Here is a 25,379-nt window from a genome sequence, read left to right as displayed (position 1 = left end):
CCTTAGTTAACTGTAATTCTCCCTGTGTATCATATAGTGCCATGTCCTTAGTTGGGAAATAGATATTTACTGATGATGATAAAACTGGGCAGTTTGCTCAAAATTGTCTTAAATTTCACTTCAGGCTAAAGAGGAAGAGTAAGGTTTCTAGATAATAGAGTCTGCTTTAAATTCAGATGTTCAAAGTAGGTTAAAAAGAGGAAACAGTATTATTTTCCTGGTCTTGATTACCCATCTCTCTTTGTTTAACTACAATGAAGTAATTGAATGGTTTTTAGTGCTCTCCACATTGCGGATGTTGCGCGTAACCAGCAGTCTTGTGTTAAGAATGTCATCGCTTTTTCTTTTCTGTTTCAAGTTCCTGCTTATTTCCCTGTCTTCTAGGAGACAAATGTACTTGGATTTAAAGGCCCGAGGAAAATGTCTGTGATCATCCCTGGGATGAATATGAATCATGAACGGATTCCTTTTCAGCCACGAAATGTAAGAGTGTATTTGTTCTTAATGTCTTTATTTTTAATTGAAGGATAATCGCTTTACAATATTGTGTTGGTTTCTGCCGTATATCAGCATGAATCAGCCATAGGTATACACGTTTAATCAGCAGAGGACCCTAAACATAAGACCGTGATGCAGACACAGTAGAAGAGACTCCTGTTCCCACCAGAGCCCAGTGTGGCGACCGGCCCCGCTCCAGAGAGCCGTCTCCAGACTCCCGGGCACCTGCACTTGTTCACGCAGCTAATTGCGGCCACTTACTCTGCAAAGAGAACTGCTAGTGATTCTCTAAGAATCCAGAAAACCTGGCTTAATCTTTGACTTTCTGTTCTGTTTTCTGAAATGGAGAAAATAGGCCCCTCCTCTGCCCGCCCCTGCACAGGGTAGAGGAGGGGTGGTCTCCCCTGGCTCTCAGCACAGACCCCTTGCCTGCAGGACCATGAGAGCTTGCTTTCAAAATGGCAGAACAAAGCCATGGAGAACTTGATCGAGCTGCACAACAAGTCCCCGGTCTGGAACGATGACACCCAGTCCTACGTCCTGAACTTCCACGGCCGGGTCACTCAGGCGTCTGTGAAGAACTTCCAGATCGTCCACGACAACGACCGTAAGCCCCCAGGGAGAAGGGTATTCTGGCGAGATTCGGAAATGAGCATTTCCTTTGTTTGGTAGGAAGTTACACTCAGGAAAAAGTGGTTTAAGAAAGAAATGGTTCTTTTGGAAAGACAGAGCTGCATTGTGAGTCGCTATGTGGAGGGCAGAAGTGAGACAGAGACGTCCGGGGGAGGCAGTGTGAGGCAGGGGCACAGACCCTTCCTTCCTCAGTGAAGGTTCTGGGCGAGTCCAGTTGGGCCCACAGAGCTTGTGCTGTGCCCGGCGGGCTCCTCTTTGCCGTCCCCTCCTCTGGCTCTGCCCTGGGCAGCTCCTTCCCTGGAGTGGATCATAGTGGAGCCTGGGGTGCCGGGGAGCGGGCACTCTTGGTCATGCCTCTTTCCGTCGTCCTGAGGGATTCCCACTTTAGAGAGGCGGGGTCACTGGCCTGTGTGGAAGGCTTGTCTCCGTATCTAAAGTGGGCCCTTCCGGGTGGAAGCATCTCCCCCGCTGACGTGCCTGCCCTCTGCTTCCAGCTGACTACATAGTTATGCAGTTTGGACGCGTGGCCGACGACGTGTTCACGCTGGACTACAACTACCCACTCTGCGCGCTCCAGGCCTTTGCCATCGGGCTCTCCAGCTTCGACAGCAAGCTGGCCTGCGAGTGAGGCCGAGTGGCCGGAGCAGGGCACTCTCGCCCCAGGACACCCAGAGTGACAGGCTGCCCCTGTGGAGCGGTCCTTGGAAGTGTGTGTGTAGATGTGTGTGGATTCACATACGTGTGCGCGCACATGTATGTTTGTACACCCCTACTCCCTGGTCACATAGCCCTGGTCAGGGATCACGGCTCAACTCGGGTGAGAGGTTTTGCAGAGCACAGAAGTGATCTGATGTTATCGCCCAGCTGTCAAGAGTCTTGTTCTTGGAAATTTGCAGCCAGAATCAGCTTGACTCCCCTTTCCTGCAGATCTTCTCAGAGAGGTATAGTTACCTCAGTGACCTTCAGTCTCCAGGTCTGCAGACTTTTTCTGAAAATGGCCGGTTCATCCATGGAGATGTGACTGTCCCCAGGTTCCAGGGTCTCTGTACCGCCCTGGGCCTGGCGGTCTTCCATAATGGGCCTGTGGTCACGAGAGCACCTGGGGGGACGACTCCCTCCAGGAGTGCAGGTCACAGCTGAGGCCTTGTCCGCTGCGACGTAGCCTTTCCCGTGTCCTGCCCACAGCGGTTTGCAGAGTATCATTTACCATCAGTGGTTATTCCAAGTCCACCCAACACCTGCCTCACCCATGGGGGAGGGGCCCCGGGAGGAGTGCTCGCTCCCTGCTGTCTTTTGTCAGGGGGCAGGGGTCCCACAGAGTCGGACACGACTGAAGCGACTTAGCAGCAGCAGTAGCAGCAGCAGCCGGGGTGGAGTGGGGGAGTATGGCGCCCATTCCCCAGAGCCAGCCGCTCCACTCGGGGGTTCAGGAGTCACCTGATCACGGTCCCCTCTTCCCTCAAGGCTGGCTGACTGGCTCCTGTCTCAGTCAGGGTGGCTGTGGCCTGATTTGTGATCAGTGATACGAGAAATTTACAAATTGTCTTAATCGTGGTTTAGGCTGGAAGCGTGAACTTCAGAGGAGGCCTGGTCTGGTCACGACTGAGAGGCTTTGACGTGGCCTCCACAATTATCAGCCTGAGCGCCTCCCTCGATGGGTCACCGTGGAGCCGTCAGTGCAGACACACCTGCTGCCCCATGGGAGGGGGAGAACCGTGTGGGTGTGTAAACTGCCGTTGTCCCTGTCCAGGGCGAGGACACTCAGGCCTTTCTTCTCAGCACAAGTGTCGTTAGCCCCAAGGCCTGGCTCCCCCACAGGTCATGTTCTGTCGCTTCTGCTCACAGATTGTAAGCGTTCTGCTATTTTGTTCAGATTATTAGCCTCTCCCAACAAATTGCATGGCTCTGCTGCCGGTTTACAGCCTGCTCGGGCACCCGTGTCCTGAGGCTCAGGAGCGCTGTGAGCTCCGCATTGGCGTCGGTCACTCCCAGGCCTGTCTGCCAGCCTGGGGTTGGGCGGCAGCCTCTGTTGCTCCTTGTGTTTCCTTACGTGGACGTCCTTTCTGTCCCTGCTTCCTGTCCCTGCTCCACATTGAAAGCAGTGGAAGGAAAGAGATTGGGAGTGAGCCGACTCATGGCTCACCCCACTTGCACGTCCACTGCTCTGTCCTGACCCAGCGGTCATCTCAGGCTGCGTCCCTTAAGTGCCTCGGTCCTCAGGTGCCCTCTCCCCGCTGGCCTGTCCTGAGGCTGCTCGCTTGCCTCCAGTGGGGGATATGAAGTGTCTGGGGAGGGACCTGGGGGGCGGCTGATCTGACCTCCTCTTGCCCCCACTCTGGCGCAGACACACCCTGGCCTCCTGTCCTTCCTGCTCAAGTGTGCAGGTGATCGGTTTTACATATTTATACTTTTTGTATGCTACAGAAATAAAAAATGATTTCTATAAAAATGTGAGTGTTGCCATTCTTTCAGACCCCCCATCCCTCGAATGGCTCTTTCCATCACATCTGTTGTGATAGTTTCGTCGCTAGGCAGCCGTGAACTAGTCAGTTCTTGGAAGCCAAGTGACTCTCACTGTGAGTTTCCATCACAGGAGAGCAGGGGTCTGAGGAGTCATCACATGCACGACACTGGGCGTTTCCTGGACGGGCGATGGGGCTGGGACTGAGACAGGGGCCCCAGAGGACAAGACGATGGAGCTGAGACTGAGGGGGCCCCAGAGGACAGATGATGGGCTGAGACTGAGGGGGCCCAGAGGACAAGACGATGGAGCTGAGACGGGGCGCCCAGAGGACAGACAGTGGAGCTGAGACTGGACTGGGGCCCCAGAAGACAAGACGATAGAGCTGAGACGGGGCCCAGAGGGTGGTGCCTTCACCGTCAGACTCCTGGGTCACCTTCCTGATTTGCCAGCGGAAAAAAACGGAATGAAGGGACTCTGTCAGTTCTCAGTGGTCACATTTAAGGCTTCCTTCTACAGACAAGATAAAAGGAGTATGTTCACGAGTCCTGGTGAGGCCTTCCTGCTCTTAGGGTCACGGGATGAGTCCCGTAGAAGAAGAGTCACATTATGGTGAGGGCTGGGGCCAGTCTGATGTGTACAGCTTGCGTTTTCTTTTTCACTTGATTTCTAAACAGGTTATTTGTGACCCAGTATTATACACTTTTCAATAGCCAAGAATAATATCAGTGGTCATTGATATGAAAGATACCAGCAGGTGATTTTCAAACATCTGAATAAGCCTGCAAAAGGCTCTTTAAAATTTATTTAATTTATTTACAATATCATGTTGGTTTCCGTCATATTCATCAGCATGAATCAGCGTAGGTATATATATGTCCACTCTCACTTGAACCTCCCACCTCCCACTCCATCCCGTCCCTCTACACAAGGCTCTTTCTGAGAGGAAGGTTCGTAGGTGAGAGAAAGAAATGAGCATCAGTTCACTGCCTTTAGATAGCAACATGGGTACAGAAATAAAGCGACGGTCAAATCGGGCAGAGTCCCTGGGTTCTGGCTCTTCTGCCAGGGATTTGCCTCTCCTGTAGATTGAGGGGTTAGAGTTACTAACATAGGCTCTCCTGTCCTCGAGTGAACCCAATCCTCCTTGCCCACACCCACAGTCACCCAAGACCCCACAGCGTGTTTTCAGTCACGTGCTCTGGTTCTCTCCTTCGTGCGCAGTGGCTGTCGGCTGTTCGCTGTTTGTAGCTGGAGAAACCTGGAGAGGGGAGACGACTGGGGGGAGCACACTTGGGGAAAGGCGTGACCCTGCAACTGAGGAAGCTGCTTCCCAACCACTGGCCACAACTGTTCCTGGAGAAAACCCATGGATGTTGAGAGCTGGCCCCCCTCAGCCTCCAGCTCCCTTCCGCGTGGGCTGGCCTCACACATTTCTTGGCCAAGGGCACGTGGCCTAGTCTGCCCCTTTCCCCCCGCTCTATCAGCTGGCTCTCTTAGTCAGTGTGTGCTCTCCAAGTCTCACGGCTCTTCCCTTCTGCACAAACTCAGTCTGGGGGGCGGGGCACTGTCTGTGAAGTGTTCAGGCAAGCCCTCCTGAGCCACCGGGCTTCCCGGGTGGTGCTAGTGGTAAAGAATCCGCCTGCCAGTTCAGGAGACGAGACACGGGTTCCATCCCTCCATCCCCGGGTTGGGAAGATGCCCTGGAGTAGGAAATGGCAACCATGGACAAAGTAGCCTGGTGGGTTAACAGTCCAGGGGGCTGCGAAGTCTGAGCACCTCCCTAAACCGTGGGCGGCTCCCTAGCACCACCTGCTGACCCAGGGGGCGTGTTACAAGTGCAGTAACGTGAGGAGCACACATTCCAAGGCCCAGACCCTATTGTCCTGTGCTTACTAGGCACTCTGTGGTTCGGCATCAACAGGACTCTAGAAGCTCTGGGGACAGTAGAGTTTCTGGAGGGTAGACAGTGGACGGACTCCAGGCAGAACGCCTGGGCCTCGGCACCAAATGCCTAGGCAGATATCAATGTTCCCATTTTCACTAGTGTCTTTTTACAAATGGAATAAAGCATCTCAGTTGAATTTTTTTTAGCCATGCAGTTACACAAAATGGTTTATAAATGCTCATTAAGTTTTCCAGGGACTATGGCCCGAGGAAAGGAAAGCAGCATGACTTAACTAGGGAACTCAACCTTCCTACTGTGGTCTCAGGCCTGAGCTTACCTTGCCTTCCTGACTTTGTACCCCTCCCTCAGTATTCTTACCTGGAAAATTCCATGGACAGAGGAGCCTGGCAGGCTACAGTCCACGGGGTCGCAAAGAGGAGAAAACATCTGAGCGACTAACACTTTCACTTTCTTCTGCTTGAAGGAACAGCCCATGCAAAAAAAAAAAAAATGCCCTGAGATTAATGCAAGTTTCTGAAGTATTTCAAATACGAAGTAGGCCTCTGTGGTCTTCTCTGGCTCTGCCGAGTCCTTCTGTCTATCAGGCCCACTCTCCCATGCATGGGGCCAAGCTGAGACCCAGGAGCCCAGGCGCAAGAAGAGTGAGCCACGTGGAGGACGGAGCTGGTGGGGGCCAGGGTGAAAGTGGGACTTTCGTGGTCTGTTCCAACTTTTCATTACACATGGTGGTGTAATCTAGTGGTTCTCAAACCTTGGGGTTTTAACATCTGGTTAAGTACTATCCACCTAGATTCTGTCCCTTGTGATTTTCAGAGACTCCAAGAATAATCAGTAGTTCCCTTTCTTCTGCAGTCTGGGGGCAGGGAAGTCAGGAAGGAAGGATGCTCTGAGAGGAAAGAAGGGTGACAGGCAGAGGGGGCTGGGACTTAGATCAAGCTTTGAAGAGTGGGTCTAGATGGACTTTCTAGGGTGCTGATGCATGCCTTGAGAGTCCCTTGGACTGCAAGGAGATCCAACCAGTCCATTCTGAAGGAGATCAGCCCTGGGATTTCTTTGGAAGAATGATGCTAAAGCTGAAACTCCAGTACTTTGGCCGCCTCATGTGAAGAGGTGACTCATTGGAAAAGATGAGTCAACTCTGATGCTGGGAGGGATTGGGGGCAGGAGGAGAAGGGGACGACAGAGGATGAGATGGCTGGATGGCATCACTGACTCGATGGACGTGAGTCTGAGTGAACTCTGAGAGTTGGTGATGGACAGGGAGGCCTGGTGTGCTGCGATTCATGGGGTCAGAGAGTCAGACACGACTGAGCGACTGAACTGAACTGATGCATGCCTAGTGTGGACTCAATCAGGGTAAGACAGAAGGATGCCCTTAGAAATACGTCCTGATTTTGCCTTTGGTCAGTCTTATGATAGCCTGTGTCACATATGGATACAAATTTTAAATACTAATGATTTCATGTGGTTCAAACAGTGTTTATACAATAAAGCCTCCTCCCACCCCTATCCCCTTCTTCTGTTGCTCTCGCCCTGCCGTACTCCCACAGTTGACCAGTTTTAGTTTCCAGTGTATCTTTCCAGTGTTCCTTCATGCAAAAATAAAAATGTATTTGTAATCTCCCAATCTTTGTGCACAAAAGGTAGCATATTACATACTTGATTCAGTCCAGTTCAGTTCAGTCACTCAGTCGTGTCCGACTCTTAGCGACCCCACGGACTGCAGCGTGTCAGGCTTCCCTGTCCATCACCAACTCCTGGAGTTTGCTCAAACTCATGTTCATCCAGCCGGTGATGCCATCCAACCATTTCATTTTCTATCCTTCTGCCCCCTTATCTTCCTGCCTTCAATCTTTCCCAGCATCAGGACTTGGTTCAGTAGCTTGCTTTTTTTCATTTAATATATCCTGGAGATGTTTCCATATCAATAAATACAGCCCTTCCTTATAGAGGCATACCTCATTTTATTGCTTTATTATGCTTTGTTGACACTGTTTTTGTGTGTTTTTTTTTTTTTTACACAAATTGAAGTTTTGTGGCAACCTTGTGTTGTCAAATGCCGATTATCATTTAACAATAAAATATTTTAAAATCAAAGTATAAGCATTGTTTTCTAGACATCATGCTAGTAGTTACCAGGCTACTGTATAGTATAAACACAACTTTTACTATATATACTGAGAAAGCCCCACATTTGTGTGGCTCCCTTTATTTTGATATCTGCCTCATTGCGGTGGTCTGGGACTGAGCCTGCAGTGTCTCTGAGATGTGCATGTACCTGTTTGTATGCTACAGTATTTCATTCACTCAGGGAAGTACTGTAATGTTTTTAAGTAGTCCCCCTGCTGCTGCTAAGTCACTTCAGTTGTGTCCGACTCTGTGTGACCCCATAGACGGCAGCCCACCAGGCTCCCCCGTCCCTGGGATTCTCCAGGCAAGAACACTGGAGTGGGTTGCCATTTCCTTCTCCAATGCATAAAAGTGAAAAGCGAAAGTGAAGTCGCTCAGTTGTGTCCGACCCTTAGCGACCCCATGGACTGCAGCCTGCCATGCTCCTCTGTCCATGGGACTTTCCAGGCAAGAGTACTGGAGTGCGGTGCCATTGCCTTCTCCGAAATAGTCCCCCATGCATGTACAATTTGAGCATTGAGAAATTGTATCAGTGTGCTTTAAGTATATAGAGTGCTGCAGGGACCCGTTATTTACTGTAATAAGTAACTCACTAACTTCCCTGGCATGACTACGCTTGGCGTCTCCCACAGTCCCAAGTTCTCCCCTTTGCTCTGCAGGTGTCATCTGCATGCTGGTTGAGCATCTCCTTTTGGATGGTGCCCAGCTGTGCTTTCTGTCACTGCTAGTCCCATGGAACTATTCAAATTAAAATTTAGTCAACTAGTTACATTTCAAGGGCTCAGTAGCCATACGTGGCTTGTGCCTACCATACTGGACAGTGTGGATAAAGAACACTTCATCATTCTAGAATGTTCTGTCTGAGAATGTGGGTCCATAGAAATTTCAACCTCAGGTTCCAAAAATGTAACCTCTGCTCACCAGGTGTCCTCCCAGTGGAAGTGGCGCTTGTCCAGCTCCCCCAGTAGAATGTCAGCAGCTTGCAGGGCAGGGCTGTGACATCTGTGCATCGCTAGTGCCTACCTGGTACAGTGCCAAGGACCTTATCCATGCTCAGTCCTTGTGGGATGGAAACCCGAGTGACAGGAGACTGAGGTTCAGATGCCTAAGTGTCCCCAGGGTCATAATTAGTCTTGGACGAACTGTGATTGTTCAAACTCCCCAGTAACCACATAACACGTGACTTCTGTTGCCTTTCATCTTCAAAATATCAGAGTCACTGAAAATGAAACTCAACAGTAAGGCTGGAGGAAGCCTTTCCTCCCTTCTGAGTTTTTTTCCAGGAAGCTCCCGAATATTGGATCCTAACGATGCTCTGGGACCCTCAGAGAAATTTCGGAAGAACTGTGTGGAGAAAGCTTCACCTCTGGGCTCTAGAAACCAAGCATCTTTTTTCAGTCTGGATACTGCATTCATTTGCATGGGCTGCTGTGACAAAATACCACAGAAGGGCTGGCTTACACAGAAATTTATCCCTCACGGTTGTGGAGGATGCAAGTTCAAGGTCAAGGTGTAGGCAGGCTTGGTTTCTCCTGAGGCCCCTCTCCTTGGCTTAGAGATGGATCCTCTCTCCATGTCCTCATGGTCCTTCCTCTGTGAGAAGTCTTCATCCTAATCTCTTCTTACAAAGAAGATTAGGAAGGGCCCTGATCCAGGCAAGTTGGATTAGGCCAACCTAAAGACCTCGTTCTAACTTAATCACCTCTTTAAAGATGTCTCCATATCCAATCCCATTCTGATGTACTGAGGATTAAGACTTCAATGGATGGATTGGGGGTTGGGGGAGGAAGCACAAGTCAGCTCCTGGCACATACTGTCCCCTCCATGGTAGACCTGGAGTCTAGCTTGTCCACATTCTCTTTGATGAAGAGATAACAGGACTAATGCTATACTTTTCAAATTACAGACTGCTTTTGTTCTATAGGGGAAAAGAAAGCTTGCAGCTTTGATAAAAGTTGGACTGTTTAGCCCTTCAATACATGATGATGCAGTTGAGATGGTATGGAGTGAAGAGTCTTCGTAAGGAAAAAAAGCAAAAGGAAATACAGGATAGTGGCTGGGGACTGCCCTGGGAGTCCAGTGGCTAAGACTCCCTGCTCCCAATGCAGAGGGCCCGGGTTCGACCCCTGGTCAGAGAACTAGATCCTACGTGCCACAACTAAAGATCAGTGTGCTACACATAAGACTGGGTGAAGGCAAATAACCAAACACTTTAAAAAAAGAAAGGACCCAGAGTCCCAGCACTCACACTCCAGCACCAAGTCAGCAGCATCCTACTTTTAAGCCGAGGGTGAGGGGGCATGCTTTAGGGGCATCTCTAAAGTAGTGCATCTTCCTCTGACCTAAAGACTAGGCAATAATCTTCTCTTGATTCTGCCCTGGTCAGCTTCATATTAGGCTATTAAATCCAGTCATGGTTTTGTTTTTTTTTAAGATATGGAAAAATTAGGGCAGGGTTAGACATATGAAAAAGTGGCTAAGACTCCATATTCCCAATGTAGGAGACCCAGGTTCGATCGCTGGGTCAGGAAGATGCCCTGGAGAAGGGAATGGCAGCCCACTCCAGTATTCCTGCCTGAGAATACCATGGACAGAGGAGCCTGGTAGGCTACATACAGTTCACGGGGTTGCAAAGAGTTGGAACAACACAGAGTGACTTTCACATTCACTTTCTTTCACTTAGGCATATAGTTCCAGTCACATCTCACCCACTACCCCCCCATTATAAAAGAAGTACGTTTGTTATAAATAATAACAAAATGACAAAGAAAGCCCCTTAATCTTCAACCTGTCAGAGATAATCACTCGAAAATACCTTTCAATTTATTTTTCAAAAACAGGATATAACACTGTAAATCAGCAATACTCCAATATAAAATAAAAAATTAAAAAAAACCCAGGATCATCCTATATACACTATTTTTTTAATCCGCTTTTCCACTTATTATATCAAGAATGTTTGTCGGGTTTATTTTTAAAAATCTTGTTTAAAGAATACTATCACATGGATGTGGCTGAATTTATTTAACACAGTATCACATGGATAATTTAACTGTGACCATAATTTGGGTTGGAAAAAAATTTATTAACACAGTGGCTCAGTGGTTAAGAATCTGCCTGCAATGCAGGAGACCCAGGAGAATGAGTTTGATCCCTGGGTCAGGAAGATCCCCTGGAGGAGGGCATGACAATGCACTCCAGTATTCTTGCCTAGAGAATCCCATGGACAGAGAAGCCTGGCAGGCTTCAGTCCATAGGATGGCAAAGAGTCAGACACAACAGAAGCAACTAAGCACACATAATATGGGTTGAAAAAACTTTAACAATTAAACGATTTTTTAAAATTTAAATTAAAAAAAAATTAAAGGAATAGAAACAATACCAAACAACATAGCTGACACTGCTGTTGCAGTCCATCCTTCCTGCCTTCTGTTCTGCAGCCACTTCTGTTTATCAGACTTTTCCTAACCTCCTCCCCCTCCTCCCACCACCGTCCCCCCCTCCCCCGCGCTCCCCACCCCCCGCACCCGAGTACAGACCACCAGCCTTCCTGAGTCTTCCAGACTCAATTCAGCAAGCTCTCATTTATCCTGCAAGATCTAGGTCACAAGTCACCTCTATAACTTGGATTTTCTGAGCCTTCCCTTGGGTTCCTCTACGGGGCTCAAAGCTCACAGTCACTCAACAAATGGTTATTATACTAGGTAGCCAGTGCTTACCATTTGTGCCTCACTGAGTGCCTGCTTGTTGTCCTGAGCTGTCTCATGTGGACGAGCTATGACCAAGCCCTGACGTGTTGCATTAGTTAACAAACAGACCAGAATTTATATGCAAATAAGATGTGCTGTGAAAGTGCTGCACTCAATATGCCAGCAAATTTGGAAAACTCAGCAGTGGCCACAGGACTGGAAAAGGTCAGTTTTCATTCCAATCCCAAAGAAAGGCAATGTGAAAGAATGCTCAAACTACCACACAATTACACTCATCTCACACACTAGTAAAGTAATGCTCAAAATTCTCCAAGCCAGGCTTCAGCAATATGTGAACCGTGAACTTCCTGATGTTCAAGCTGGTTTTAGAAAAGGCAGAGGAACCAGAGGTCAAATTGCCAACATCCGCTGGATCATCGAAAAAGCAAGAAAGTTCCAGAAAAACATCTATTTCTGCTTTATTGACTATGCCAAAGTCTTTGACTGTGTGGATCACAATAAACTGTGGAAAATTCTGAAAGAGATGGGAATACCAGACCACCTGACCTGCCTCTTGAGAAATTTGTATGCAGGTCAGGAAGCAACAGTTAGAACTGGACATGGAACAACAGACTGGTTCCAAATAGGAAAAGGAGTACGTCAAGACTGTATATTGTCACCCTGCTTATTTAACTTCTATGCAGAGTACATCATGAGAAACGCTGGGCTGGAAGAAGCACAAGCTGGAATCAAGATTGCTGGGAGAAATATCAATAACCTCAGATATGCAGATGACACCACCCTTATGGCAGAAAGTGAAGAGGAACTCAAAAGCCTCTTGATGAAAGCGAAAGAGGAGAGTGAAAAAGTTTGCTTAAAGCTCAACATTCAGAAAACGAAGATCATGGCATCCGGTCCCATCACTTCATGGGAAATAGATAGGGAGACAGTGGAAACAGTGTCAGACTTTATTTTTCTGGGCTCCAAAATCACTGCAGATGGTGACTGCAGCCATGAAATTAAAAGACGCTTACTCCTTGGAAGGAAAGTTATGACCAACCTAGATAGCATATTCAAAAGCAGAGACATTACTTTGCCAACAAAGGTCCGTCTAGTCAAGGCTATGGTTTTTCCTGTGGTCATGTATGGATGTGAGAGTTGGACTGTGAAGAAGGCTGAGCACCGAAGAATTGATGCTTTTGAACTGTGGTGTTGGAGAAGACTCGTGAGAATCCCTTGGACTGCAAGGAGATCCAACCAGTCCACCCTAAAGGAGACTAGTCCTGGGTGTTCATTGGAAGGAATGATGCTAAAGCTGAAACTCCAGTACTTTGGCCACCTCATGTGAAGAGTTGACTCATTGGAAAAGACTCTGATGCTGGGAGGAATTGGGGGCAGGAGGAGAAGGGGACGACAGAGGATGAGATGGCTGGATGGCATCACTGACTCGATGGACTTGAGTCTGGGTGAACTCTGGGAGTTGGTGATGGTCAGGGAGGCCTGGCGTGCTACGATTCATGGGGTCGCAAAGAGTTGGACACGGCTGAGCAACTGAACTGAACTGAACTGAAGACCTGCTTCCTTCAAAGTCTCCACCTCAAGAGACTTGATACTTTGTCAGTGATGCTGTGATGCTCAAAACACCATTAGGGGCTTCCCTGTGGTTCAGTGGTAAAGAGTTTGCCTATCAAGGCAGGAGACGGGTTCCATCCCTGATCTGGGAAAATCCCACATGCCGCGGAGCAACTAAGCCTGTGTGCCCCAACTACTGAGCCTGTGCTCTAGAGCCTGCACCCCACAACTACTGAGCCCGAGAGCCCGTGCTCTGCAACAAGGGAAGCCACCTCAGTGAGAAGCCTGCTCACTGCAACTAGAGAGCAGCCCCTGCTTGCAGGTAGTAGAGAAAAGTCCATGCAGTGGACCCAGCACAGCCAAAATTAAAGAAATAAAATTATTAAAAACACACACACCATTGGAACATCTCTCTTGGAAGTAACTTCCGCATTTGTAGCACTTTCTTTTATCTTCTGTGGCAGTAGCTTTCTGCTTTTTCATTTTTAACTTAATATTTATTATACACTTATCTATCCTAGGCACCAAGCTGGAGCTGGGTGAAAGATAAGATAAATCGGACATTTAGTCTGTCTCTAAGGAAGTTTCTGTTTGGTAAGGGAGGTAAGATCTGGACACCCACTACAGTACAGGGTTAAGCAATAAGGCTCCAGGGAGGTTGGACCTGAGTTTTGGAAAAAGATAAAAGTCCTCTGATTTCAACCTCCCAGCAAGAAGGGTGACTGAGGTCTGTGATTGCACCCTGTGTCAAGCCAGTATCTTCTGAAGACTTAAAAACAAAACTCCAAAAAACAAACCCAATCGCTAAACCCATCCTGGCGTATTTAAGACACAGACTCCCCACTTTCTGGCGATGCTCCACAATAGATCGAGTCTTCCCAGCTCAATGATAAGCTCTGAGAGGGCAAGTGCTGAGGTCTTATCCTTCGCTGTTCCACAGTGTCCGGTGGGTGAGTGACAGACGCGGGATCAGGGTTAGACGCGTCTCCGGCCACGCCACACTAGTATCCCTTCCCCTCGTGAGCGGCTTTCAGCAGTGACCGCGATGCAGGCCGGCGCCGGGCGGAGGGAAGCGGCCGAAAGACCCTGCGGGGAGGGCACCTGTGGGCGCGCGGAGCTCCTGTGTGCTGGGCCCCGGACCGGAGTCCCAGGTGGATGGGCGCCGTAGGGAAGAAGGGCGCAGATGTCCGCGCGCTGGACGCCCGCCCTTGCCAGGCCTTTCGGGGCCGGCGCGGAGGGAGAGGCGAGCAGGAGGCCGGGCGCGAGTCCAGAGCCCGGCCCGTAGGGTCGGGAGCAAGGGTTCCGGCCTCGGCAGAGAGCGGGGGACTGGCCGGGAGGGGCGGGAACCCGGGCCCGGGGAGGAGGAGGAGAGTCGGGGCTGAGATCAAAGGGGAAGCACGTGTGCCGGGCGATGGCCCCGGCCGGAGCCGGATGCCGAGGTCACAGCCGAGGGTCCCCGCGGCCGCCCCCGGCCCGCCCAGCCCGCGGCCCCTCCCCGCGTCCCAGTCTCCTCCCCGAGGGCCCGGGGCTGGGCCGCCACTCCCTCCAGCTCCCGCCCTCGACCGCGCGCATCTCATTCCAGCCCTCATTCCGCGCATTCCAGGCTTCCTCCTTTCAAACCCCAGGCCGGGGGCGGGGAGAACCCGCAGCTCCCGGCTCCGCCGCGCTGCCGCGTCCCCCAGGTGAGTGGCCGGCCGCCGCGCCCCTCGGCCGCGCCGCGGGCGCTCTTTCCTTCCCGCCTGGGACCTGCGCGCCGGGCCCGCCGTCCCCCTCTCCCGTCTCCGCTCTCCCGCTTCCCTCCCTTCCGCCCTCCCGCGCGCGCTCTGTTCCCCCAGCTCCCTTCCTCTCCCGTTGACTCACCCCGCCAGGAATAGGGATCGCCTGTGCTTTCCCGTCAGTCCCCTTCTGGGAAAACTCCTCCCTCTGCTCCGCCCCGCTCCGCGCACCGGCCACAGCGCGCTGGACACCGCGCACCGGACACCGCGCACCGAGTACCGCGCGCCGGGCGGGGCGAGCTGGGTTTGGGCCCGCGCGGAGTCGGCTCCGTCCCGCGATCCGCCTTCATCCCCGCCCAGCCGGTCGGCCCGGGGCCGGAGCCCGGGTCTCCGCTCGCTGACCCCGCGTTGTCTCTGCAGCGCCCTCGCCCGCCTCTCCGGACCTCAGCGGAGCCGCGGCTGGAAGAGCCGCGGGGCTGGCTCCGCGTACCCGCCCACCTCCTCGCACCCTGGGACCGGTAAGACGGCGGCGCGGGAGGAGCTCTCATCCGGGATCGGACTTAGGGGCGAGCCGGGCACGTGGAGTCGCGCGAACCGCGAGGCTGGGGTGGGCGCAAGGGCCAGGAGTAAGGGGAGCGCGCGGAGCCGAAAAGACGAGGCCGAGCCCAGGTCGCCGGCGGCCGAAAAGAGACCCAGCGCCCGCGCCTCTCTTCTGCTGGGCGCCTCTCGGGCTTGGAAAGGGTGTCCTGGCGATTTCAAGCCAAGGCTTTGCGAGAGCGGAGAGGACCTCCGCCAAAGGTCCCCATTTCCCAGGACTTGAGAAGCGTGGTGCGTTCCGTGCTGGAGGCCAGTGAGTCTGGAGAGCAGAGCTCCACAGCCCGAAGCGAACGTTTCCCCGGAGGGAGAGCAGACCCGGGACTCGCGCCTCCGTGCACTTGTGTGTCGAGCGGAGAGGGGGTTCGGGGCCAGACCTGGCAGGTCAGTGATGAGTTCACGTGGCGTGTGACTGTGCCGCCTCCTTAGCTCCGGGTGTCTGAGGGTGATACCTGCTCACCGATGACTCACCTACCTTCTAGGAGGCATGTTTGTTTGTGTTGAACGGGAGCGCCTTTCCACCCGAGAAAAGCGCTGTTTGTCTGTAAGCTGAGTATCTTGGAGGACTAGCGAGATGCCACGTCTCTCAGTGTGTGTTTCCCCCGTGAGGATGTTGTTCCTGGGCGGGACGGTCCTCCCTCCCTGCAGGAGCAGGGGCAGGACACCGAGTCTCTGGTGGTGTCTGTGCCCAAGGAGCTGGCGGTGGCTGTGGGGCTGTGTGGTCCCCAGGCTTCATTCGCCCTGGACCCGCGGAGCTTGAGGGAAGCTGTGCACACCTGCCTCTCGCAGGCAGCTGTCTTTCTGTGGAGGTCGGTTTTGTTCTTGCCTGGAAGAGTTTAGGGAACACGTTGGTAGAAAGTTTAGGGAAGCCGAGATTCTTGCCTTTTGGTGATGGGGTGGGTTGTTGATAGTGAGACTTGGGCATGTTTGTGGGAGGGGTTGGACACCCTCCCCCCAGAAAGAGCTCATTTTGCATCTTGAGATTTGTGTAGGCAGTGCTTTTATTTGTTTTGATTAAAAATTTAAAAAAAATACAATTTGTAAAAGTTACTTTCATTTGCAGTTACAACAAAATACTGGCTATACTCCCCGTGTTGTACAATACATCCTTGAGTTTGTACCTGTCTGACACTCAATAGTTTGTACCCGCCCTCCCCCCCAACCCCCGCCCCCAGCTTGCTCCTTCTACCCCCACTCCCCCACTGGAAACCAATAGTCGGCTGTCTGTATGTGTGAGTCCTATGTTATATTCACTAGTTTGTTGTATTTTTTAGATTCCACATGTGAGTGATATCATACAGTATTTGTCTAGACAGTGCTTTTAAAGTTGGCCCCAAGGACAGGGGAAATTGAACTACTGGTCCAGCTCTCCTTGGAGCCACCTGGGAGTCAAATGGAAGGACCCTCATTCTTGATGACTGACTGAACCACCAGGCACTGGGATGTAGGGAGGGTGTTTTCCTGCCCTCCTAGTGGGGGGAAGGCTGCCTCTGAGTCACTGGGTTGACCTGTGGGGAGGCCCTTCTGGATAGCTGTTTTCCCATCTCTTCCTTTCTGCTATGCTTTCTGTTTTCTCTCCCTTTGGAGTTTTACCACTGGAAACATTTCAGAGGGTGGAACTGGGTGGGGTGAGAGCCCCAGTGCCCAGGAGATGGGCAGAAGTTTGAGATTGACAGTATGTGAGGAGGATGGGGGCCACAGACTGATCCTTGAGTTATCTCTTCATCCCATGACAGAATGCTGTGGGCATCACGTTCGGGGCTTCTTGCCAGGAAGGGCCGAGATGCCCTCAGGTGGGGACTCCCACTGGTCCTCCATCCACCCTGAGGACACAGATATTCTGCTGGGAGCCACCTCCTCCTTCACCTGCTCAGGCCAGGTGTGTGGGTGGGGCTTCGAGGGTGTCTGGTCTATAGGTGTAGTAGAAAGGACTCAGGTTTGGGGTCAGACATAGCAGGGTATAAATCCTGACAGTTACTACCTTTAAGGCTTTGGGCTCAGTTTCCTGATGAGTAATGTGGGAGGGGTAATTAACATCTATCCAAGAAGTTTTTGTGGTGAAAATTCAGTGTTTGCAGAGCAAATTGCACCGTGCAGAAGAAGCCAGTGTTTCCTAACCCTATTTCACCACAGAACCCCTTTATCCAGGAAATTTCCTAACACCTTTGCTAAACCCTGCCCTGTCATTCATGATTATTTAGCAAAATGGATCAAGTGTTTGCTGTGCGCTGATCCTTACAGGTTTCCTGTCTCGGGCTTAGGAACCGGGCTAGCTAGCAGCCCAGGTGGAGGTGGGATTTGGGCTTTGTCACTGAACAGCACAGGGTCTCCGTGTTCAGATTCCGGTCCTGCCTTGCCCCAGGGTGAACTTGCTAAACGTTACAGAACTCTACTGTCAGCACCGAACCCCCTCATATTAAAGGTGGGAAGCACTCCCTATGGAGAAGAGTATAGAGAGTCCTAAAAAAACTAAAAATAGTGTTAGTATATGATCTAGCTATCTCACTCCTGGACATATATCCGGAGAAAACTATAATCGGAAAAGATACATGTACCCGTATGTTCATAGCAGCACTATTTACAATAGCCAAGACATGGAAGCCACTTAAATGCCCATCGATGGATCAATGGATAAAGAAGATGTGGGATCTATACGCAATGGAGTATTACTTGGCCATAAAAAGTATTAAGTATGAAATAATGCTATTTGCAGCAACGTGGATGAACCAGACATTTTTATACTGAGTGAAGTAAGTCAGACAAAGACAAATACTGTCTGATACCACTTACACATGGAATCTAAAAAAAAATGGTAGAAAAAAACTTTTTTACGAAGCAGAAATAGACTCACAGACATAGAAAGCAAACTTATGGTCACCAAAGGGGAAATGGGTGGGGGAGGGATAAATTAGGAGTTTGCGATTAGCAGATACATACTCCTATGTATAAAATAGATAAACAAGTACCTACTGTAGCAAAGGAAACTCTACTCAATATCTTGTAATAAATTATAATGGAAAAGAATATAAAACATATATATATATATATTTGATATATATATTTGAATCATTTTGCTATACACCTGGAACTAGAACAGCATTGTAAATCATGCTGCAAATCAACTATACTTCAATAAAAAATTTAAAAATAATAAATATCAAGATGAGAAACTGAGGCCCTGGTGGGACCATAACTTGCTTAAGGTCTCACGGCTGGTGAGTGGCAGAGCTAGGACTAGAGCTCCACTCTGGTCCATTCTGATGCCTTCTCTCTCCTGCTCTGGGGGTGGCAATGCCCAGACCACCGGCCAGCTTGGTCTAACAGGTGTGGAGTCTGGAGCAGTCCGCCTGGGGATGTCTCCCGTCTTGTGGCTCAGATAAGCTTGTTTGGGCAGAAATACTCCCTTAGGAACCGTGGAACCTGAGAATGACCTCTGGAAGGGGGCAGGGACTTCAAGAGGTCTTTTTTTTTTCCCTATTTTGCTGCAATGGTGTCATGTGGGATCTTAGTTCCTTGACCAGGGATCAAACCCGTGTTCCCTGCAGTGGAAGCTTGGGATCTTTACCACTGGACTGCCAGGGAGTTCCCTCACAAGGTCTTTAAAATGCACCCGCCTTTCTCCTCCTGGGCCTGCAGGTCACTTAGCCAGGTGAGAAGCGTCCCTGTCCTTCCAGGTCTCCTGGGATGCAGAGCGCAGCTGGCTTGGAGCTTCTGTCCCGGCCTTGTACGGGTGACTGTCGCAGAGCATGGCAGTGGAGGATGTGGTGGCTTTCCTGCCGCCGAGGTTGGGCCCGGGTAGCCTGCCTGCCTTTGCCCCCTGTGACCTGTTGCTGGCAGGGGCTGAGACCACAGCTCCCTTTCAGGCTCTGAAATTGTAGCTGAACAGCTGCTGTCGGCCCCCGCCTCCCGGCGGTGTGACCAGCTCGGGGCCCAGGTGGACGTGGGGGCAGCGCTGTGTCGCTGGCACAGCCTCCAGCTCTAGGATCTCATTCCAGCTTTGCCTTGACCTCTCCTGAAATGACAGTTCTTCCTACGTTTCTGGTTTTGCCATGTGGACAGCAGGGAGATTCTGGCCACTTCCTCTCATACTATTCATGTCCATGGGGTTCTCAGGGCAAGAATAACGGAGTGGTTTGCCGTTCCGTCCTCCAGTGGACCACGATTTGTCAAAACTCTCTTAGGTGGCCCTGCATGGCATGACCCATAGCTTCATTGAGTTACACAAGCCCCTTCGCCATGACAAAGCTGTGATCCATGAAGGGGGTTAGTTAGCATCACCGACTTGACAGACATGAGTTTGAGAGCAGGTGAAGGACAGGGAATCCTGGCATGCCACAGTCCCTGGGGTCACAAAGAGTCGGACATGACTTGGTGACTGAACAACAGCCAGCTCCTGCCAGGTGTGGTCCTGGAGCCTCAGCTGTAGCGACTGGCCCTTTGGGAAGATTTCCACTGGAACTGCAGCCCCCTTCTCCCCAGGGTGCCCACACCTTCTGGCCTTTCGCCCATCAGGGGGATGGGCCCGGCTCCCTGCTGTGCGTCCTGCTGGGGTGGGCGGCCCCCATGGTGGGCGGGCCCCCATGGGTGGGACTCGGCTTCCTTTGACCCAAACTTCATGGGAACAATGGACTTCAGAGGAGTCACCAGGGGCAGGAAATGGAGCTGTGCTGAAGCTGGGTGACTGTCGTGGGGGAGGGGATACACATCCGGCCTGGAGGAAAGGCAGGGCGTTGGGGGCAGGGCAGAGGGCACTGGGGCTGGCCACTGACACACAGGGTGGGCCTCTTCTCTGCAGGGGCTGTTGACTCAGAGACCTGGGCCGCTGAAGCCCACTCTGGCTGAACCTCCTGCTCAGTGTCTTCTCAGCAGAGGTGTCCCTGGGGTCTGCCAGCCCGGCTCACTCCCACCAGAACCACGGTCCTCCCTTCCTGCCAGCTCCCTGGATGGGATGTCTGCGTGAATGGGCCTGGCTGGGATAAAAGGCCAGTCTTGTTTCTTCCTGGCTGACGGCCACCTTGGCGTTAAGCCTTGAGTAATCGTTGACTGGGCAGTGGGCAGAGGTCTGGGTGGGGAGGCAACCGGTCTGGGTCAGCTGGACTACAGAGAGGGATTATTCATATGACCAGGACAGGCAGAGGGAGATACTACCCAGAGCAGGTGGCAGAATGTTCTGGGAGATGAAGCACCCTTATCTAGCCTTCATCTTTGTAAGAGCAGAGCCGACGTGGGAGAGAGCTAAGGTGGCTTTGGGAGAAGTGAGTCAGACCACTTGCTTTTCCTCAGTTCAGGTGGCCTTACTCACAGATCGGGTTCTGGGGACCTGAAAGAAACTTCTGGGCTCTGGGAGGAGCCCCGACCAGTGGGAGGAGGTGAGCATGGCAAGGCAATCCACATTGTCCTGGTTTAGCCCTTCTAAGGGGCAAGGCTTCCCAGGTAGCTCAAACGGTAAAGAATCTGCCTGCCAATGCAGGAGACACAGGTTCTATCCTTGGGTTGGAAAGATCCCCAGAGGAGGAAGTGTCAACCAGTATTATTGCAACTGGAGACACAACAGTATTATTGCCTGGAGAATCCCATGGACAGAGGAGCCTGGCAGGCTACAGTCCACAGGGTGGCAAAGAATTGGACAGGACTGAGCAAGGAGATCCAACCAGTCCATTCTGAAGGAGATCAGCCCTGGGATTTCTTTGGAAGGAATGATGCTAAAGCTGAAACTCCAGTACTTTGGCCACCTCATGCGAAGAGTTGACTCGTTGGAAAAGACTCTGATGCTGGGAGGGATTGGGGTCAAGAGGAGAAGGGGACGACAGAGGATGAGATGGCTGGATGGCATCACTGACTCTATGGACGTGAGTCTGAGTGAACTCCGGGAGTTGGTGATGGACAGGGAGGCCTGGCGTGCTGCCATTCATGGGGTCGCAAAGAGTCGGACTCGACTGAGCGACTGAACTGAACTTAGCGACTAACACACACACAGAGGGCAAGACTAGTTGATGTGCTTCCTATGGATCCTTTGCCAAATTCCAGGTCAGACGTTTGAACATTTGGTCTAGGGGGCGCTTCAGAAATGAATTTGAGGAAGCTAGCAGTCAGCGTGCGTTCACTCACCAAGTCATGGGGAAAGAATCTAACTTGGGTGTAGGATTTTCTTGGGTTCAAGAGAATTGAGTGCGTTCTGGCTGATAAGAGCGGTAAGAGGGATTTGGAGCTGACTGAAAGATCGCCCTGTGTCCTGGTACGACCTCATGACGCCCTGGGGCGAGGTCTCTAGTGATGTGTCACAGGGCTCTTTTTTTTTTTGGCTTTGTGCTCTTATCAGTTCTGTGGGTGTTCAGGACAACAAGCACAGAGGACTATCGAACCAGGATTTAGAACCGTCTCAACAGGCTAGGAGGCTGAGGTTAAGCAGAACTCTGAAATTAAAAAAAAATTTTTTTCAGTTAAATACATGCTCATTATAGAACACCAGGAAAATAAATACATAAAGGGGAAAATAAAATAGTACCTAGGACCACAACTTAGGGATGAGTACCGTTGGTATTTTGGTATCAGTTCAGTTCAGTTTAGTTCAGTTGCTCAGTTGTGTCCTTGCGACCCCTTGAATCACAGCACACCAGACCTCCCTGTCCATCACCAACTCCCGGAGTTCACTCAGACTCACGTCCATCGAGTCAGTGATGCCATCCAGCCATCTCATCCTCTGTCGTCCCCTTCTCCTCCTGCCCCCAATCCCTCCCAGCATCAGAGTCTTTTCCAACGAGTCAACTCTTCGCATGAGGTGGCCAAAGTACTGGAGTTTCAGCTTTAGCATCATTCCTTCCAAAGAAATCCCAGGGCTGATCTCCTTCAGAATGGACTGGTTGGATCTCCTTGCAGTCCAAGGGACTCTCAAGAGTCTTCTCCAACACCACAGTTCAAAAGCATCAATTCTTCGGCGCTCAGCCTTCTTCACAGTCCAACTCTCACATCCATACATGATCACAGGAAAAACCATAGCCTTGACTAGATGAACCTTTGTTGGCAAAGTAATGTCTCTGTTTTTCAATATGCTGTCTAGCTTGGTCATAATTTTCCTTCCAAGGAGTAAGCGTCTTTTAATTTCATGGCTGCAGTCACCATCTGCAGTGATTTTGGAGCCCAGAAAAATAAAGTCTGACACTGTTTCCACTGTTTCCCCATCCATTTCCCATGAAGTGGTGGGACTGGATGCCATGATCTTCGTTTTCTGAATGTTGAGCTTTAAGCCAACTTTTTCACTCTCCACTTTCACTTTCATCAAGAGGCTTTTGAGTTCCTCTTCACTTTCTGCCATAAGGGTGGTGTCATCTGCATATCTGAGGTTATTGATATTTCTCCCGGCAATCTTAATTCCAGCTTGTGCTTCTTCCAGCCCAGCGTTTCTCATGATGTACTCTGCATTTAAGTTAAATAAACAGGGTGACAATATACAGCCTTGACATACTCCTTTTCCTATTTGGAACCAGTCTGTTGTTCCATGTCCAGTTCTAACTGTTGCTTCCTGACCTGCATACAGATTTCTCAAGAGGCAGATCAGGTGGTCTGGTATTCCCATCTCTTTCAGAATTTTCCACAGTTTATTGTGATCCACACAGTCAAAGGCTTTGGCATAGTCAATAAAGCAGAAATACATGTTTTTCTGGAATTTTCTTGCTTTTTCCATGATCCAGCGGATGTTGGCAATTTGATCTCTGGTTCCTCTGCCTTTTCTAAAACCAGCTTGAACATCAGGAAGTCCACGGTTCACATATTGCTGAAGCCTGGCTTGGAGAATTTTAAGCATTACTTTACTAGCGTATGAGATGAGTGCAATTGTGCGGTAGTTTGAGCATTCTTTGGCATTGCCTTTCTTTGGGATTGGAATGAAAACTGACCTTTTCCAGTCCTGTGGCCACTGCTGAGTTTTCCAAATTTGCTGGCCTACTGAGTGCAGCACTTTCACAGCATCATCTTTCAGGATTTGGAATAGCTCAACTGGAATTCTATCACCTCCACTAGCTTTGTTCGTAGTGATGCTTTCTAAGGCCCACTTGACTTCACATTCCAGGATGTCTGGCTCTAGGTCAGTGATCACATCATCGTGATTATCTGGGTCGTGAAGATCTTTTTTGTACAGTTCTTCTGTGTATTCTTGCCATCTCTTCTTAATATCTAAATGGCTGTCTGGGGAGGCCTTACAAATAGCTGTGAAAAGAAGAGAAGAGAAAAGCAAAGGAGAAAAGGAAAGATATAAACATCTGAATGCAGAGTTCCAAAGAATAGCAAGAAGAGATAAGAAAGCCTTCTTCAGCAATCAATGCAAAGAAATAGAGGAAAACAACAGAATGGGAAAGACTAGAGATCTCTTTAAGAAAATTAGAGATACCAAAGGAACATTTCATGCAAAGATGGGCTCGATAAAGGACAGAAACTGCGGTTATACTCTATTCTTTGTTTTTTTTTTAAGCTACTGAATACTATGTGCTCAGTCGCTAAGTTGTGTCCGACTCTTTGCAACCCTCTGAACTGTAGCCCACCAGGCTCCTCTGTCCCTGGGATTCTCTAGGCAAGATCCTGGAGTGGGTAGCCATTCTCTTCTTCAGGGAGTCTTCCTGACCCAGGGATGGAGCCTGAGTCTTCTGTGTTGGCAGGTGGGTTCTTTACTACTAGGGCCAGCTGGGAAGCCCCAAACAATATTGTGCCATATGACAATTTATTTAACTGTGCCCTACTGGACTTTGAAAAACTGTCTTCAATGTTTAACCAATTCAAAATTGCTTGACATCTAGCGTGTTTGCCTATCTGAAGATGAAATCTAAAAAGTTTACTTGTAAAATCGTGTGTTTAAGTTCAGAACATCAATTATATGCTGAATAGGAACTTACTGTCAATCCTTGTGAGGAGAAAAATCTTGAGGTTTTTCGTTGAGGAAGGAAGCGGAAGGGAAATGAGCATTTATTAAGTGCCTACTGAGTGCCAGGCAGTATTCTAAGCATCTCTCTCGAAATCTCTCATTTAATCTTTGTAGCGGCTCTGTAACATAGGCTTTGTGTTGTTTTTTTAGCCTCTACTTTACAGAGGAGGATTCCCAGGTGACTCAGTAGTAAAGAACCCGCCTGCTAATGCAGGAGATGCAAGTTTGATTCCTGGATCAGGAAGATCCCCTGGAGAAAAGAATGGCAACCCACTCCAGTGTTCTTGCCTGGAGAATCCCATGGACAGAGGGGCCCGTCAGGCTACAGTCCATGAGGTCGCAGAGTCGGACACTACTGAAGTGACTTAGATAACTTAGGTTACAGAGGAGGAAGAAGTTACATGGAGATTAATGTGGGGTGGGAGTATGTGCCCAGGTCCATCTGGCTCTCTGCTGCGGAGCCAGTGGTGTGGGAGGGGCCTGCGACGGGAGGGCTGAGTCCATTGCGGTGCTCTGGCCACACTGGGAGCCTCTTCTGGTTTTGGAGGGTGGACACACCACACCCAGGGAGCACGGAGCTGTGGTTGTCTCGGCCAGGATGGAGCAAGGGTGGCTGCTGGCACTTCTCTCCAAGGAGGCAGCCCTCTTTTCGGGAGCAGCAGACCCCTCCGTCTGATCTGCGGTCCATTTGAGGAGGGAGGACCAGGCGGAACCACATCCAGTTTCTATTTCTATGAAGAATGTGTTCGGGATGCTTCACAGGAGGTCTCTGCTCTGGCTGGGAGAGAGCATCAATGACCTCTGGGATCTCGCCTCCACCATGTGGTCCTGGCCTCAGTTTCTCCACCAGTAGGGTGGGGGCGTATTTCCCACTTGGACTTTCTGGAAAATCCATCCTGCTAGAGGGAGGTAATGCCAGAGGAGAGGCTGAGAGATGTGGTGGCGGGGGGAGGGAAGGGCAGTGTCTGAGGAGGGAGACATGGTGGCACTGCATGGCCCCCCCATCACCCTGTGAAAGCTGAATGGACAGGTGTCAGGGGCAGGCTGCCCCCGGGGCTGGGGAGGGGAAGATGCCCTGGCGGGGGGTAGTGGCTGCGAGCAGACTGCAGCGCTGTGTCGTCTGATGGGAATGTGAAATTGTACGTTAAAGAAGCAAAAAGAAACTGACCAAATGAGTATTAATAATATATTATTAAGCTACTGTGTCTGAAATATTACTGCTTACTGTGTAATCAATAGTAAAACAATATAATGAGATTGTTATGTT

General features: G+C 50.5%; 2 protein-coding genes and 1 long non-coding RNA gene across 9 annotated transcripts in view; 2 read left to right on the top strand and 1 right to left on the bottom strand.

Moving 5' to 3' along the window:
* The window catches only part of TULP3 (TUB like protein 3), a 30,020-nt gene extending 26,440 nt beyond the window's left edge, over nt 1–3,580 (top strand). For 3 of the 4 annotated variants that reach the window (XM_019961694.2, XM_019961693.2, XM_070790292.1), the window contains 3 exons: nt 385–483; nt 934–1,105; nt 1,626–3,580. In XM_019961694.2, the coding sequence (XP_019817253.2) occupies nt 385–483; nt 934–1,105; nt 1,626–1,759 (405 nt within the window). In that variant the 3' untranslated portion in view covers nt 1,760–3,580. The other variant, XM_070790293.1, reaches the window with a different exon arrangement.
* Nucleotides 3,581–4,350: 770 nt separating this feature from the next.
* On the bottom strand, nt 4,351–14,908 carry LOC109559757 (uncharacterized). Its single transcript, XR_011566788.1, has 3 exons — nt 14,753–14,908; nt 5,859–5,954; nt 4,351–4,853 (listed from the first exon to the last, which is right to left on the bottom strand). It is a non-coding gene; the product is annotated as an uncharacterized lncRNA (long non-coding RNA).
* Nucleotides 14,289–25,379, top strand: part of TEAD4 (TEA domain transcription factor 4) — a 66,758-nt gene continuing 55,667 nt past the window's right edge. For 2 of the 4 annotated variants that reach the window (XM_070790290.1, XM_070790289.1), the window contains exon 1: nt 14,289–14,574. In XM_070790290.1, the coding sequence (XP_070646391.1) occupies nt 14,304–14,574 (271 nt within the window). In that variant the 5' untranslated portion in view covers nt 14,289–14,303. Of the gene's footprint in view, nt 14,575–14,912; nt 15,126–15,175; nt 15,586–25,379 lie in introns of those variants that run through there. The other 2 variants (XM_019961692.2, XM_070790291.1) reach the window with 2 other exon arrangements.

Source organism: Bos indicus, chromosome 5 (assembly GCF_029378745.1).
Source record: "Bos indicus isolate NIAB-ARS_2022 breed Sahiwal x Tharparkar chromosome 5, NIAB-ARS_B.indTharparkar_mat_pri_1.0, whole genome shotgun sequence".
NCBI classification, from domain to species: domain Eukaryota; kingdom Metazoa; phylum Chordata; class Mammalia; order Artiodactyla; family Bovidae; genus Bos; species Bos indicus.
The sequence above is the reverse complement of the archived record's forward strand: the minus strand, read 5'-3'. Positions and strand labels throughout refer to the sequence as shown.